We start from the raw sequence: 17763 nt of genomic DNA, 5'->3' as shown, positions 1-17763 counted from the left end.
GGCTTGTGACCCGCATATTGAAAGAAGAAGGTAGCACAAGAAGGCTGCAGCTAACGTTAGCTTGGTTCACTGTCATTGCGATTTATTACAGCAATAAGATAATTCAAACACGGCGAGCAAATCACACTATGTTTGAGGTACCATTCAAGTTATTATCAAGCTTCTTGGCATTCGCTGACGTCAACGCTACATTACGATTGCATTAGCTACTAGCTGCTTGATATCAGTTACAGCTAACTATCGTTAGCGAACTCCCGTCCGCTAAGCTACCAAGTAGACTAGCGTTACAAAAAAATGTTAGGCGTTGGTCGACTGAAGTGGCACAGGTTCACTAGTTAACGTTAATTAGCTTCAGTCTCACTCTCAACTAGCAAGTTAGCTTTAGCGTTAACTAGTTAGCTAGTGACGTTATGTTGTCAACCAAATAACTAGTGATGCATTGACATCTCCGGAACTGTAACGTTATGGTTTGGGCTCATGTGTTAATGTCAAGAAAGGAGAATGCTCGTGTGATGAAGTTGACAAGTTTATTGATGTCTTCACCTTAGTAGCATTTTCTTTCATCATGGTTCCATGGCCTGCTTCATTTCCTCTCATTATGCTTCTCATCACAGTTTTGCTGCATTTTGATTATACATGGGATTTGTTCTGACAGATGATACATTATTGTGCAGCACTATTCACTTCACTGGCTGTCTAAAGTTGTGGTCAGTGTTATCTTTGATGTTTCTGAACTTTTTGGCACGTAAAGTTATCATCCGTGGTGAGGTACCAAGTGCATAAAATGGTTGCCCCTTTTCTGACATCGTAGCATAGATTCAAAGATATAATATTGATCTAGTATGTAGTATGTCTGCACTCCGCAAGTGTTAAAATGATGAATGAAACAACCGTTTCACGCAGGAATATCCAGTGCCGACAGGAACCTTGGGAGTTTGAGGGTCCCATGATGTGTTTTGCTTCCCAGGTAGTCTGGATGGTAAAACCTCACTCCGTGACTTCCGGCTATGCCAGAACATAGGAACCAAAGTGATGTACTGTAATGTTATGAATCCAGCAAGTTTCATCAAGTACTTCTTTGAATACTTCGTTTGGTATGGCCATGCTTCTTATTTTTTTCTCTAACTCGTAGCGACTGGTGAGGTTAGGCTGCCTACTGCTGCATTTCTATGGGGGAACGAAAACATTGTGGACCAGAACACAGAACCGGAACACAGGGCAGGACATCCTGCCTGTAGTCATACGTACTAGGCTCTCCTCCTTGGGAAGAGCTGATGTTACTTCCCAGGTGCGCTGGAATTGTTAACTGCGCCGTCATATCCGTGTGACTGATGTTTGCTCGCTGCATGCAAGCGGTGCACCGTGATAGTAATATCAAACACACACTGCTGTAAATTTGGCACAGGCTGTCGAAAGACTGCTTTAAAACTGTTGTTTCACGCAGGAATATCATTTTAACACCTGCGGACATACTACTGGCTTCCTGAGGAAGAATATTATCTTCGAATCTGTGATGTGATACGACGTCAGTAAGGAACCGCTTTATGCGCTTGCCTACCTCACACCACGGATGGTAACTTTGTGTGTTACCAGTCCCAGAGCCATTCATTTGGTGATTGAGCTTGGTCACAATTATGGGGCTACATCAGCATCAGTTAGTTACTGTCTCTTTATCTCTTAATAGGATCATGAATTCCAAGATTCTTTGTCACTGGGTATTAATGATAACTATGGTGAGCAGAATTCACCATTTCATGATTCGAGAAACGCACCAGCGAGCCCTGACTATAGGTGTGAGACACCAGAGATTAGGGTAATCATCAAAGAGGAAGAGGAAGGCTGGTCTGTGAGTGATAATAGTAAGAGATTAACTCCCAAACATTTAACATCAGCATAATCTTACCAGAGGTAATTGCCCACAATGTCTTGATTTTGATTTATAACATATTTTTTGTTTTACCTCCTAATTTACAACACAGGTGAGGGTTTCAGTTATTGCACAGAGAGAGAAAAAGGGCTATCAGGAGCCCCTGAGGATACCACTACAGACGCCTGTCTCCACCACTGCCCAGAGTGTGGGAAGGACGACTCCGTCTCATGTGGAGTAAAGAGACCCCATCGAGCAGACACTGCAGAGAAGAATTGCGACTGTTCAGAGGGTGGGAAGTGCCATCTCCACGCTGAGAGTTTGAATTCCCATCAGTGTACATGCCCTGTGGACTCTGGAGGCCCCAGGGAGAAGCGATGCAGCCACGTTGTCTGTGGCCAGAGCTGTTCTCCCAGAGAGGTGTTGGAGAGAGACTCGGCTGAGAAACCCTACCCCTGCTTTGTCTTTGGAAAGAGCTTCTCCCAGCTAGGAAATGTGACTGTGCACCAGTGCAGTAACACAGGAGAGAAAGGTGTCTCCTGCCCTGCATGCGAGAAGACCCTCGGCTACAGAGAGAACATGAAAGCCCACGAGAGACCACATGTCGGGGATCAGTACCAATGTGCCGTCCATGGAAAGGGCTTACCTGACGGCATTAACCCCAAAGTTAACCTGCCATCCCATCTACAGTGCTACGCTCTGGACCAGAACAGCAGTGGGGAGCCAAGCACATCTTTGCCAGAAGAATCTGAACAGCACAGGGATCGGGATAAAAAAACAGCACCTAGCCAACCAGTATGTCTATTTTCTTTTTAAGAAATACAAAATGATGCACGCGTTAACATTTAATAAAGAAAAAGATCCTCCTATCTCCCCTACCTTTATTTATTTTTCTAGCACTTCTCTTATACAATCACACTCCTTACTACAGGGGTACTTTTGGTCATTTTGGTGATCTAAAAATTAAAGCTTACTTTATTATTTTACACATTATAAGCTGCTCTGGGTAAGAACGTCAGCCAAAGTACTAAATTGTCTGAGTGACTTTTGTCTCCACTCCAGCCATTTTATAGATTTGTTGATTCTAAATGCATTGTAGCAATTTCATGGAAGCTGGGTTTTAGAAGTAAAAAGCAGTTTGTTTAGTTGAGTCTATGCACTGTTACTCTGACTGCAGTTCCTGTAGTGTGTGGGGGTTGCTGAAGGAACCCACAGGGATTGTACCCTATAACATACTGTTTTACTAAAAAACAAAATGTTTTCGTCAAAATTCACTGCATGGAACCGTTTTGCAAAAGAAGGTTTTTATAATCCATCATCTTTTCATTTTTAACATGTGAATGTGACCTGTCCCTGACCCTGCTTCATGGCTTTCAGTGGGACAAGACCCAGGTCTTTGGAATTATTTACCTATCATAATAAGAGGTTGTTCAAGAAATTTGAGAGCATGATTTATCAATTTCACGTTCAGATTTTGGACCCTTGGACTGAAAAAGTTTGCTCAGATTTACTCTGCTTGTCCTCAAACTGTACTCTCACACTCAAAAGTTTTCTGCTTGGACATATTTCCTGCACTCGCACTCAAAAATATCCTGCTCACACTTACATTTCCTCTGTTCGTGCTCAAACTCTGTGCCTACGCTCGCCCCCAAAACTATACACTTGTGCTCAAAACTTTTCTTTATGGACAGATTTCATGCACTCACACTCAAATATCCCCTGCTCACGCTTAGATTTTCTCTGCTTGTGCTCTGTGCTTCCATTCAAATGTCTCCCCTCTCCATTCAAACTGAGTGTGCTCTCTCTTGGAATTTCTCCTCTTGGATCTTTTGTCTGCGCTTGGATTTTCTGTGACACAACCCTATCAGAAACCCACAACCAATAGAATGCCAGGATAGTGTCACATGACCCAGCGATCATGTGACACTATCCTGGCATTCTATTGGCTGTGGGTTTCTGACAGGATTGTTGCACAACAAATCTGAGAGAAGAGAAGAGATCCAAGAGCAGAAGTTTCAAGAGCGCGCAAAAGCAGTTTGAAGGTGGAGAGGAGGACATTTGCATGCAGGCACCGAGTTTGAGCGCGAACAGAGGAAATGTAAGTGTGAGCAGGGGATTTTTGAGTGCGAGTGCAGGAAATATGTCCAAGCAGAAAACTTTTGAGTGTGAGAGTACAGTTTGAGCTTTTTGAGTCCAAGGGTCCAAAATATGAACGTGAAATTGACAAATCATGCTCTCAAATTGCTTGAACGACCTCTTGCATTTAGATAGGTAAATCATTCCATACAGGTCATTGATGACACAGAAGTCATCTGTGTTGGCTCCACAAAAATGCTAAGAATGATATATATTTATAGCCACATACCTTAGCTTTGCAAGAATTGTCATATAGACACATGTTTGATTCCCTTGAACAGAAAACAAATGACAGAAACATCAAAATATGACTCCCTATGTGAATAACTACAAAATAAAATGGCAAGCGAATACATTCTCATTACACTGTATGCTTTGTAATTAGGATTCTGGTGAAACCAAGCCACCGCTGTCACATGGCGTCAATATGGCGCCTGGAAACTTGAAGGAGCAAACACTCCACCTGACGGTCAGGCTGCAACAGGAGGAAGAGGAGGAAGAGGAGGAAGAAGAAGAAATTGGCGGTTTAATCAACTCTGATGGTGAAGCGGTTGACTGGGATGCTGGTAAGTGGTTAAAACCCCCACAATTCCCATTTGAATTAGGCCTGAATACATAAAGAGCATTTTAAAATCAAGCTTGAATGTGTTTCATGACAGACAGCAATGACATAAAACGCATGCATGTGTTGCATGTCATTACTGGTACACGAACCTACCCCTCCATCCCCCACTGACATGAACCAACCCCCCCATCCCGGCCCCCCAGGGCTTAAAATTCACTTTGCAAACTAGGGGGGAATTCCCCCCTTATGTTCTTCAGATAAGGGGGATTTATAGATTTTTGGGGGGATTTTTTCAGGCGATACTATAACCGACAAATACCTGCGTAGCTGTCCAATAAGCGCTAATGTAATTTCACATTTTTGTATTTAAAAAACAAGTAGTTTATGCACACCTGAGTCTAAATTACTATGGCTTTTGTTGTGTTTTTTCTGCAGACTAAGCCATAGGCTTTTGTTTCTATGAAAGCCTTTATTTTTTTGTATTGAGTGATACACTCTACTAAAACACTAATATCATATTATATATATATCAGAAGTGTTCTTTGTTTTGTGTTCACAATAGTGTGATGTCAGTTTGATTTGGTTAGGTCAGAGCTATGGAATATTAAATCATCCATCTTTGCTCACTACATCTACCTTTCTTACTGTCATTACTGGCAACTAAAGCTGTTCGAATTTTGCATTGGGGAGAGTTCTATTGAAGTGACTATAAACCATCTGTGTGTCGTTTCACTTTTTATTGAAAATGCTTCCACCAGATTTTCACGGCTGCTTTATGATAATGCATTTGAGTGGCGATAACATCGTTGACATCACTGGCACTCGGCATAAGGAGGATTAACGTTATTATTATTAACGTCATTATCGATATCAGATTCTTCATCGTCAATAACGTAATGCTAAACATAACTGACACTGACCACGTTACTCGGTGTTGACGTTTCAGCTAGAAGTGCCTTGTTGGTCGACTTGTCCTGTTTGTTTTTTTCGGGTTCCCCTACAGTCTGTGCTCAGACCTGGCTCAGACTCAGTGGGTCAGACAGACAGCCGTTTCGCACATAGATCGGTCTGCGCAAACCATTGCGGGAATTCGGGAAAATGTGCGGGATTCCCGCAATCCCGCGCCGAATTTTAAGCCCTGCCCCCCATCATGCTGAACGGCATTCGTAAATGTATCATAGCTGCTTCTACCAGAATCTTTACTCTATTCATTTACTTTAGATTATTCTCTCCAATGTGCACCTTTGGACTGTAAATAATTTGTGTGTATATTGTATATATTGTAATGGACTTTTGATTTTTTTGTGATTTTATCTTTCTATATTTTTGTCTTCTGACTATTGATGATACTTAAACTAAGTCAAATGCCTCGTATGTAATCCGATTACCTACTGTGGCAATAAAAGTGATTCTGTTTCTGATTTTGACAGGTGACAGTCTTGACCGTGGCTCTGAAAACACAGGAGGTCCCCAAACAGCACATACTTCCAGCAAGGTCATTTGTTAACTACGATTTTGGAAATAGCATCCCTATTTTATATAAACTCAGATTTCTTTTATATATGTGTGTGTGTGTGTGTGTGTGTGTGTGTGTGTGTGTGTGTGTATTGAAGAGTTCATTTGCAAAAACAGGTATCTCCCTTTGGATTTTTCTTTAATAATTTTATATTATATATTGATGTATTTGTACCGTAATTAATACATTTTTTGTACATTTTTATGATCATAACTACAACATATTCATCTGATAATTTTCACATAAATCACCTCAATAATGTTTTCTATGTGCACTCCAGGGGGTATCAAACAGGTGTTTATTCATTTTAAGAATGGCGTTTACCTGTTTTTGCAAATTAACTCATATATATCCTAATTAAAATAAATAAATAAATCCTGTCCTGAACATTTATTGAAAAACAAAAAATTATAAAATTACTGACATTCTGAACTGGATCAAATTGGTGGAGGTGAGAAAATGTACAATAATGCCACCCAGGGGGCACTGTCGCCTCACAGCTAGAAGGTCCTGGGTTCGATTCCTACCTGGGACGGCATGAGTGCTGAACGAGTGCGTGCCCGTCCGCATATCCTCAAGTGTCCACCGCCCAGGTGGGGTCGTCAAAAGGGCCTTTCTGTGTGGAGTCTGCATGTTCTCCCCGTGCCCCCTGGGGGTTTCCTTCATATAGGAACCCCTAACCAAAAACATGCAATATCCTGGTCGCTGAAGTGGTGCCTCCTCTGGTCGTTCGGGGCACCTGTTCAGCGGTAGGGGAACTCGTTGGAATAGCGTGATCCTTCCACGTGCTATGTCCTACCGGTGAAGCTTCCCCTGTCAGGTGAAAAGAAGCGGCTGGCTACTGCCTATGTCTCGGAGGAAGCATGGAGCCAGTTAGCATGGAGTCTCTCCCCAGATCGGCAGAGGGTGGAGCAGCAACCAGGATAAATACATTTAAATTAGCACTAATGGGGGATAAAAATGGGATACAAAATCGGGAAGAAAAAACAAAAACAAACACAATAATGCCACCCAAAGATTGTTGCGGTTATTTTATACATATAAAATAGGGAATAATGATTTTTGAATTTGTCTTTTTGAAAGCTATTTTGCAGACATAACATTTTTAATAATAATGTCAATATGAGGTGAAATTTAGTACCTATTAAGAATCCCTAGATTGTGGCGGAACCATTTGCGTTTTTATTTGTAATCATTAATCTGTTACAATGGAGAGATACGGGGGTGGTGTGTCATTATGTGGGTGTTGACAAAGTGACAAGTCCAAAGTCTCTTCTGCTCTCTTCTGGCACCTCTGGTAATGTTAAAGCAGCTACTATAAACCTCTAAGATTACTGTCATCAGGATGCAGTTATTATGTTGTGATCTCAGATTAAACTTGTTTTAGCCAGAGAGGGCTTTCGGCTATCTTTGTAATAGTTATGTTTTGATCATAGGCTGGTGGTGGCCTGACAGAGTCTCAGGTGCGACACCAAAACCCGAGGGAGAGCAGCAGTCCAACACTCACAATGGAAGTCGTGACTGAAGATGACGAAAGGGAGGGAGAGGAGGAAAAAAGAAGAGTAGTAAAGATCACAAATGTTTCTCCATCTGTTCACGGTAAAATGAAAAAAGACAGAAAAGTCATAGTTGTAAATGTCACTTCTGACACAACTTTGAGTTAATCTCTTTTCCCCTGTTTTTAGGAGGAAAGAGACGTGGTAGAAAGAGGAAGGTTCTAGAGGTACCAGTGGTATCAGAGGGAGAGAAAGAAGTTCCTGCTAATCCTGGTGAGTGAATCATTGGGGTGATTATTGTCTGTTTGCTTGCTTGCTTGTTTGTTTTTATTCCATTTTAATATTGTTGTTTCATAATGTTATAAAGTTCTTAGCAAACAAGAAAAATACAAGGCAACAATAAGGCAACAAATAATGCTATGCATGAATTAGAACAAGGTTACATGCAGTAAAAACGAATAATAAAATAGTTGGGAGGAGAAAAAAAAAAAAAAACAGCATGTGTTTAAACATGTGGTTTGAGAGGTGATTAAATGTTGCTGCTGGTAGCCCGAGGACCACCTTCAGTCCTCAGCCTTAAGGATTTGGTCAGGGTCAAGAGGGCCCTGCTTTCTCCATGGAAAATGCATTTTAGACCTAGAAGAAGACTTTGCTCATTACAAATCTTGAGTTGGCCCTAAAGGAATCTACTATTCCTGTTGTTTTCAGTAAACAATGTACTTTCAGATCCATGGCATCTAATAGAAATACAATAATGGAAGTTGTGCTAAGCATGTCAGTTACATGAAAACAAACCAATCATTTAACTTCGAAGCCTTCTCAAAGAGACTTTTTCTGAATAGATGATTTAATGGGTAGTTGGAATTACACTTGTGTTAGCGCTATGACTTATACTGTATCAATTATGTCAGCATTCAACAGATCGCTTAAATTAAATATACAATAGTCTTGATATTACATGGACATGTTAGCCATATTCTTTGTCAGTGACGGACGGGCAAATATCCCCTTTTGATCCCCGGTGCATACATCGCAATTACACAGTGTTATACAAACAGGTAAGGTTATAAGAAGAGGGGTCATGTTGTTGCCATGACAATTGATAATGACTATTTTTGAGACTAGTTCCTCAACTAGTAGAGAGTTAAGGTCTTTGCACACGTAGTCTGATTGTTTTCGTATGCGTTTTTTAATCATCAGTCATCTGAAAACACAGACTGGTCCCAGCTCGCAAAAAGCTATACAGACTGATGCGAAAGACGCAGAAAATCGAACCTGTTCCGAAAACTTGAATGACAGACGAGAAAGTTTCGGAGTCATTGTGTAAACATGAGTGACACAACATACGGTTGTATTTCTTTTTAAACGTGCGACAATTTCGGACGAAAAATACGGACGTGGTGTGCAAAAGCCTTGAGGCTGTGTGTCCACATAGCGTTTTGTTCTCAGCGCCAGTGCCCTTTCCTCATTAAAAGCAATGGGAAAAGGTTGGCCACTCCAGAAAAGCACTGCAGCTGGCATGTTTCCCCTTAAAGCAAGCGCTCTCAAAAGCTAAGAAATGTGACACTTTTCAGAAATCACCGCGTGAACCGGTTTTTCCAGCCGACCAATCCCCAATGATGACTAACCAGCTGGTCAGTAAGCTAGCAGCAGGTGACGTTATCTTTCGTTTTGATCTCTCCTCACAAAAAGCGCTCCAGGCAGCACTTCAACAAACAAAAAAAAAACACTGACCAACGCTATGTGGACACACGCCATTAACGATTTATTCAGAATTCAGCATCAATTTTGGTCTTACTAAACACTTTGTCTGTGTTGTAATAATCTACTCCTTTCCTTTGTCACAAAGGCAAGAAAAGGGGTAGAAAAAAGATTTCAGATACTCCAGTGTTGACTGGTGGAGACTTAGAAGGGGAGCCTGGAAGTGAAAGTACTCCGACTGAATATAGTGAGTGTACCTTCTATCTAAAAATGAAACTATACACATATCTTACTGTTTTATTTGTTATTTGAAGTCATACTTGCCATCTTCTAGTGAAAAGGCGTACCCGAACAAAGAGAGTTTTTCCTACGAGAGTGGCATCAGAAAAATCAAACTCCAAAACACTCCATTCTACATCAGGTAAGAGAAGAAAAAATGGGACAGGATAACTTCAGTTTAACTTTTGTGTTTCGGTTTCACACAATAAGCCTCTCTCCCTCCACCCACCAGCAAGGCGACCTTACAGAAAGAGGAAAGTAACCAATCCATCTGCGGACGGAGGGGACGCCACGACTGTTTCACATGTTCCTGGTAAGAGCAGATCAAATGGTCCACAAAAGCTTATAACTTGGCACTTTACCTGTAATCACGGTAATACGGTTTTAAATGATAATGAAAATTTGAAACGGTATCGCCTCCACTCTAAACGATTTTCATGAGGGGAATCCCGAGGGGAATTCCATTTTCCCTAACCAATCATTAGAGATCAGCATATCGGCCTGAATAGAACGTCAATTCAGTGGGAAGATTGAAAAACAAAACAAAAAACTTCCCCCCTTTGAATAAATGCCTTCAAAGCAGAGTGTTGTTCGGATTTCAAAGTAAAATTGGTTATTTTAATCGATTTAGAACAGGCTCGATAGCAGCGTCTATCTTGTCTATGGCAGTCGCCATTGAGGTCTGACGCACTTGACTACAGCTTGACAACAACGTTAATCCCGCCCGCTTGCTAACCGTATTTTCAACGGAGGAAATGGCTGTTGCATGTCACGATGCCAGACCAGAAGCAGCTGTTGCATGTCACGATGCCAGACCAGAAGCAGCCAATTCTCAACTCAGTGGAGTGGGTGGATTGGAAGGTTTGGACCCACGCAAGGGTCAGATGGTTGCGATACACACATAATTATAGCTTTCATGTTGAAACGACAACATGAAACGACAACAAGGGGAAGTAGTCCGCGGTGGAGAAGTTAATGTTAGTTGGGCGTTGTAAAAGTGCATTTCTGTCAGCGGAACAGTGATCATAAAAGGCAGTGTGGATTATACCGGACATGTACCGGTATTTGAAATATTTGGTAAGTCTGCTTGTTGCACAACACTGTAATGTCTGATAGAAGTGCTGACCAGCTGGTTACTCGGCTAACGTTAGCTGCTGCTAAATGCTAACGTTACAGGTGATAGAGATCAACCAGATCTCTGTGCTGTATTTTTTATTCAAGTACTATACTGGTTTAAATAAACAATTTGATATTATTTCCAATCTTTGCTAAGCAAGAATTTTGTGCAAAATTTTTCCCAAATAGCCGCCAGGTCTGGCTATACATTTTGGTAAATAAACGCCCGGCCTACTATTTGAAGTTTTACGATAATTTAAAACTACCGAAGATGATTAGGGTCACTTATGATTTTTGTTTGTTTGTTCTGAGTTTAAATTGGGATTCTGAGAATAACGACAGAATTCTGAAAATAGTTAGAATTCTGAGTTTACTGTCAGAATTGTGAGCAAAAATTCTGAGATTGAAGTCAGGATTCTCAGATTAAAGTCAGACATCTCAGATTAACATCAGAAATCTGAGAAAAAAAAGTCAGTATTGAGCATTCAGATTTTAATGTCAGAATTCGAAGAAAAAAGTTTTAATTCTGAGATTAAAGTCAGAATTCTGAGGAAAAAAGTCAACATAGTGTCACTGATGATATTACTGATGTACCGGAATTTGAATCTCTAGGCCAGAGGTTCTCCATTTTTTTCACATGAGGGACCCCTAAACTGACAAAAATTAGACCACGGACCCCCATTTGATAGGATTTTGTCCCATGGTCCCCCATATGATAATAAGATTGATGCTTTTAGATGGTTTATTCCAGAAAGTGTATAAAACCCATGACCAAAATAGTAGGGGTGTCACGATACACTCAGTTCACAATACGATATGATACACGATATTGGGTTCACGATAACGATACGATATTTTAACAATATTTTTTGGCGATCGATTTGTAAATTGAGGGGGCATCCTCCACGCTAATTTGAGGAATTTCAACATTTTCATCCTCCGTGTCTGTAACGCCCCTCGTCTGTTCAAACAAAGCAATGAAAAGGAGAGCGAGCATGCAATCAGATGCAGATCAGTGCCACCATGTTCAGCTTCTTTTTCTCGCGATATGAGATTTCATCTCAACGATACATATTGTCACGTTTTGATATCGCGATATATTGTGGGACGATATATTGTGACATAACCTGACGCTGCCAGATGGACGGTATAGCGCCACATACGTTTCCCTAAACCAGTCGATCTGGGAATGCAGTAACCAGACCCGCTGACGGAGGCGGGCACTTTTTCCAAGCTACTTGGCAGGTGATTGGATGACCCATCTGTCTATCACTGCTGGTAGGTGTTAACTTCAACCAATCAGATCGCCGAAGTAGCCTGTGCCTGATCTCCGTGGTATTCATTGATTGAGTCCTCACGGTCGTAAAGTCACCTTCGAAGCATTTAGTTAGATTATAACGAACTAGTTGTGTGGCTTAGCCTTCCCAAATGTTGAGGGTCGTTTTTTAGAATTTAATACATAGAATTGGGAATGTTACATTCAATTTCATTCAGACTGCCTGTCACTTCCGCGGCGGCAGCCATGTTGATGAGTGAAAAGAACTACAAAGACCATGTACCCGCTACTTGCCCAGACGAGCCTGAGCCCGCCTACGGCTGCCGCTGATTCGTCGGGCCGGCATGGTTCGACCAATCATCTTAACTGCCTGTGCATGACAAGATGGATACATCGAGAGAATCTCTTTTGATCTCGCGAGGTTATCCATCTTGCAAGCAAGGTTAATTGTGACATCCCTACAAAATAGTCATTGTGTTACTTATGAATGGAATTATTTATAGCGAAAATAACCCCCCTCTTGGCTGGGGACCCCCTGGAACCCCCTCAAGGACCCCTGGGGGTCCCCGGACCCCTATTTGAGAACCACTGGTCTAGGGTCTCTAGATTTCTGTGACGTCAAAGTGGGGTCACAAGCCAAAAAAGGTTGTGTACCACTGAACTAAATGAATGGACACCCTCCTCCAGCCAATAGCAATCGAGTATTCTCTCAGGCCATATAACCATAGTTGTTTCATTTCCTCCTATGTTTATCCAACACTCTTATTTTGTAACACAGGGAAGAGGCATTACAGAAAAAGGAGAGCTACCCTTCCACCTGCTGAGGGACAAAAAGACGGCAATACAGTTACTTCTGTCCGTGGTAAGAGCAGAGTGAATTGGCTAGTGTTATTTAACTGAACAAATTGTTAATAACGTTTTACAACATATTATCTGGTTGCTGTTTAATTACATCTTAATTCTTTATGAGCTCATTCTTTGTAAGTATTAAATTAACAAAACAATTGTGTAATTTCCTATTCTTTATCCCTGCATAGTGAAGAGACGTCCTGGCAGAAAGATGGGTCATACACAAATAGAAATACCTCCTGAGCTCCTGAAGGAGCCCAAAGAGAAGATAGACTACCATTGTTCAGTGTGTGGCAAACAATTCCCACATGCGTATAAACTAGAGCGGCATGAACTGACGCACACAGGAGAGAAACCTTACTGCTGTTCCATCTGTGGTAGGGGTTTCAACCAGAAGGGAAACCTCAAAACGCACTACAAAGTTCACACAGGTGAGAACTGAACTGTCATCACTGTACAACTGGATATTACTTTACCATTCACAGTATTTTCACCTCACATATTTTTTTATAGCGAGCCAAAGTGGAACGTCACTTCCTGCTTCAGCACTGTACCAGAGATTTTCATCCGCCATTTATTTTCCCATGGACATTTCATAAAATGCTTAAAAAAATAGTTTTACTTGTTTAAACCAAATGGTACATTCAAATGTGTTTCAGGCCATTTGTAAGCCTAGTGATAATAACCATATTAAGAAAGCTATAGGCCAATGTGAACAAATTCATAGGCAATTATATTAAATTGGAAACATGCTTGATTGAAGTGATGAATTAGTATCATATATAGGCTATATGATCATACATGTATTATTATGTTATTTATTGATCGATCGATCAATAAAGTTCTATCTTTTCTTATACTTGAAAATGACAGAGACTTAAACATGATTTCTCTCTCCTTTGTCTATGTGTAGGACGCAAGGGTGTTGTGGATTGGGCTAGTGAGGTGAATCCCACAGTGTCAGGACTCCCAGAATACTTTGAGGCTCTGCCAGGCGACTCTAGGATTGACTCATCATTACGCTGCCTGGAATGTGACAAAGACTGCGAAAGTCTCTCAGCTTTACAGGCACACCATATTACAATGCACACACAAACGACCACTGACGCCGACGAAGTTGCACCCACTGCATCACAGCTACATTTCTGCCGCCGGTGTGGCATTCAGTTCACAGACAAAAAACAGCTGGAAGAGCATATGAAAAGCCACATCAAGGAGAAACCCTACTCCTGCCCTGACTGTGGTAAGAGGTTCATCAATGAGAGTTACATACAAGTTCACCAGCGCATCCATACTGGCGAGAAACCTTTCCTCTGCGCGCAGTGCGGCAAAGGCTACCACACGGCTCCCTCTCTCAAACTGCACGAGCTGCAGCACTCCGGGGACCGGCCGTTCGCCTGCAACCTCTGCGGGAAGAGGTTTCGATTAAACTCCTACCTGACGGCGCATTATCAAACCCACATTAAGGACAGACCTTTCCTTTGTAGTATCTGTGGTAAGGGCTATGCCAGAGCCGAGGAACTGAAGGTGCACCACAGGCTTCACACCGGAGAGAGACCCTACCAGTGTGGAGAATGTGGGAAGAGCTTCATTTATCGGCAGGGTCTGAGGCAGCATCAACGCACACATGCTGGCAGGCGCATGGGGCCCACCAGGCAGCTCGGCAGACCCAAGCAACAGCCCAGGCTGGAACTGGAAGACTAAAGGCCCAATCCCAATACACCCCTTGCCCCTACCACTTAGCTCTTAAGCCTTTGTTCACACCTGGCACTTAACTTAAGCAGAACTGAAGCTTGAGGCAGGCTCAAGCTGAGCTAACGCTTAACTGGTCACACAAGAAGACTTCAGCGCCTCGCTCGGCACGCCTTGAACCCGCTCACAACTCACATTGACTTCATGCCTGGCAGCTTCACGCGCCACGCTTGGAAAATAAGACTGAATCCTGAACAATCGCTTGAGCGTGCCTTGAGCGAACGGCTTTGCCTGTTAACAAGGACGCCGAAATGAAACTTGTGGGTTCAGCGTAGGTTGAGCGTTGCTTCGACGTATGGTGTGAACGGGGCTATAACCCTCCGTTTTGCGTGTTCACGTTGTAAGGGTTAGGGTGTCCTGATTCTTGTTGGCATCAGAGCTAGGGTGAAGTAGGAGGGGCCATCTGACACTCCAAACAGAGATTTTCCCGGGGCACACTCCTAAGAGAGGGCTAGAAGGAAATCGTCAATAATCAACCAAAAATAAATCAAAAGATACAAACAAATGTATATCTGAGTTTAATGTAGATACAAAGGACCTGTGGATGTGTGGAATTAGTTAGTTACAGCATTTCAGGAAAAATAAATTGCATCGCTATTCGCGCCGGGGACATCCAGGGGATATCCTCAGCTGGGGCAACCTGCCTGAATGCGGCTATGCCCAGTGCAGCGAGCGGGGAACAGTCTGGAGGAGAGGAGAGACCCTGAGAGACACATGGCAATATTTGCAATTAGTGATTTTTCAAATGCATGTTCAAACATCTGATCCGATGGTCCTTTGTATCTACATTAAAGGAAGATATTCAGACATTTTTTGTAAGCTTTGGTTGGGTTATTTGCGACGATTTAAGCGATATGGGTGTCCGCTTCCCCGGCTGGGAACACACCAGACGCGGAAGCGTGAGCCGGCCAGCCAACCAACCCTTGGTCTGTGCAATATGTTTGTAACTCTTATTGAAACGTGACCAACACATTTGTCTGGTAAAACAAATTCTTTCTGGACACTGAACCTAGCGAAAACCCTGTACACAGGATGGGTACATCTCCCCATTATAAAGCAACCCAATCGCCAGAATAAAATGTTGGCATTTGTCTGAAAACCAGGATATATCAATGTAATTTTGAATATCGTGACCTATAGTAGTAGCCTACTATAATGTTATACCGTACTCATGTTTTCCAGTGGCCCCTGAGCAAACCAGGCAACTAATAAAATAGTATATTGTTTAATAAAACTTTGTACAACAGTTGTCTCCTGAATTTAAATATGACTAGTTTGTATGTCTCAGAAATTGAATTATTTAATTTGTGGAAATATGCAGTATTGATGACAAAATAGTGTATCTAAAGAATCTGCAGACTTCATTTAATCTGTTTGCACCAGAAATAGCTTTATTATCCCAGTTTGGCAAAATGATGACATGAGTGGTGTCCCATTTCCTAGGTAATTGATTTCAACCCCTACACCTTGTGGCTCCATTTTGAAGGGCGAGGGGCACTCAAAAACGAGGGGTAGGGGTGAAAAAAGATAAATGGGATTGGGTCCAACTGTCACAACATGCAGTTTGTTTTGTGAACTGTTTTTAATAGTGTAGAAGACTGTTTCTCTACCATGTCTTTTTTCCTATCTACATGTATATCCACCCCTGTGTCTTTGGCTCCCTCCTATAGCAGAGTTTAAATTGCTACTGTCTGTGTACATCACTATCACTATCTTGTCATTCTTGTACCCATGTTCTTAAGTTCACTATTATCTAGAAGCCCATCTGTACAATTTGAGTGCCTTTGTATCCTGCATGCCAAATACTAATATTCAATGTTAACAATTATGCACAATATCCTTGTTATTTTAAAATCCATGTTGATGGAATAGAGGAATTTTACAGAAACTTGTCTTGCCTTTTTTGTAACCTGATAATTGAAATTGTATACATTATGGCCATCTTTCACTAACTGTTGTATGGTCACATGGCACTGTGGTTCAACCATAAACTGTAAGAAAAGGGCTTCAACAATTCATTTTCCCATGTCAGCCACTTAGTCCAACTTCATTTTGTAGCTGATTACAGGCAGCTGATGAGGTCAGTTTAGGCCTATCTTCTACAGGGTGAAGCAATAAGGCTTCATTATGGGATTGCTATCATCAATGAATGTCTCAACATCTCTGCTGAAAAACACTTGCTGTTATTAGATCCAGCTCTCAGCGTCTACCCTACCCTGTCACAGTGTGGCTTATAGGGCACCAAGATCCACGGTGGACATGCTCTTCACCCTTCGACAGCTGCAGGAGAAATGGCTGGAGCAGAGGAGACCTATCTCGCCTTCATCAACTTCACACCAGTTTCACACAGGCCTTCGACCTCATCAGCAGAGACCAAGCAATGGTCTCTTCAAGATACTCCAAAACACCTCCCCAACATGAAATAATTTCATGACAACATAACAGAGCGCGTTCTACTGTGAAGGATAAAACTTAATCGGCCTTTCCAATACGCAGTGGAGTGAATCATTAGCCTACCCCAAATACAGGTATAAGACATTAGAATATCCCCTGTATTTTATTGGAAAGATTGACCCCCAAAACAGGCAAATACATTAAATAGCCTAATGTTGGATAGGTGTAGTCTCTAGTAGAGACCTTCCAATATTAACACAATTTTACCTTGCATCATTAGTCTAATTAAAACACATGAAACTTTGCCTTTGACCTTGGGAAACAGTATGTTCCACTAAATCAGGAAGTTAAGCTTTAATTATGATGTAGGTAATAGGACCAAAATAAAAACTATGAAACATTATTTCTCCTGTATTGGACTTGGGCCCTTTTGAGTTAGATGGACTGGACTAACAGCTACACTTTGTTTCTGAAACTATGTATTTTATTTATATGAATCTGATACAAACTTAACATGGTAAACTAGGAGTTTGACCCCACTGTAAAGTTGAAAGAAAGTAGGAAAAAACTAAATCTTTTCAGACTAGTTTTGCTTTGGGCTTCATTTGACCGCCTGGTCTGCTGTTTTAATGTTATCTGGCAACCCAGACCCTAGCTCGCCTGTTATTCTATTTAACGCTAACTTGATGCTGCTGATTGTAAAATAGGTGAATTAAGAAACCTTTTGGCATTTGGAAATCGACACGAAGATTCGTGCTATTTAGTTAATTAAAGCTAACCCCGCGAATCTATCCACAATGAACGAGGTGAATTTTA

General features: G+C 41.7%; 1 protein-coding gene across 1 annotated transcript; it reads left to right on the top strand.

The window, feature by feature from the left end:
• Positions 1 to 32: 32 nt before the first annotated feature.
• LOC310794053 (uncharacterized protein) lies at positions 33 to 16347 on the top strand. Its single transcript, XM_083655926.1, has 13 exons — positions 33 to 137; positions 1685 to 1859; positions 1980 to 2662; positions 4389 to 4569; positions 5999 to 6063; positions 7521 to 7683; positions 7770 to 7853; positions 9430 to 9528; positions 9616 to 9702; positions 9793 to 9873; positions 12731 to 12814; positions 12990 to 13232; positions 13715 to 16347. Exons 1-13 carry the CDS (start codon positions 129 to 131, stop codon positions 14503 to 14505), a joined length of 2745 nt encoding a protein of 914 aa, XP_083512052.1. The 5' UTR covers positions 33 to 128; the 3' UTR covers positions 14506 to 16347.
• Positions 16348 to 17763: the final 1416 nt, after the last annotated feature.

The sequence above is a fragment of the Poromitra crassiceps genome (assembly GCF_964638095.1).
Source record: "Poromitra crassiceps genome assembly, chromosome: 19".
In the NCBI taxonomy this organism is placed as follows: domain Eukaryota; kingdom Metazoa; phylum Chordata; class Actinopteri; order Beryciformes; family Melamphaidae; genus Poromitra; species Poromitra crassiceps.
This window is presented reverse-complemented; position numbering and strand designations above follow the sequence as displayed.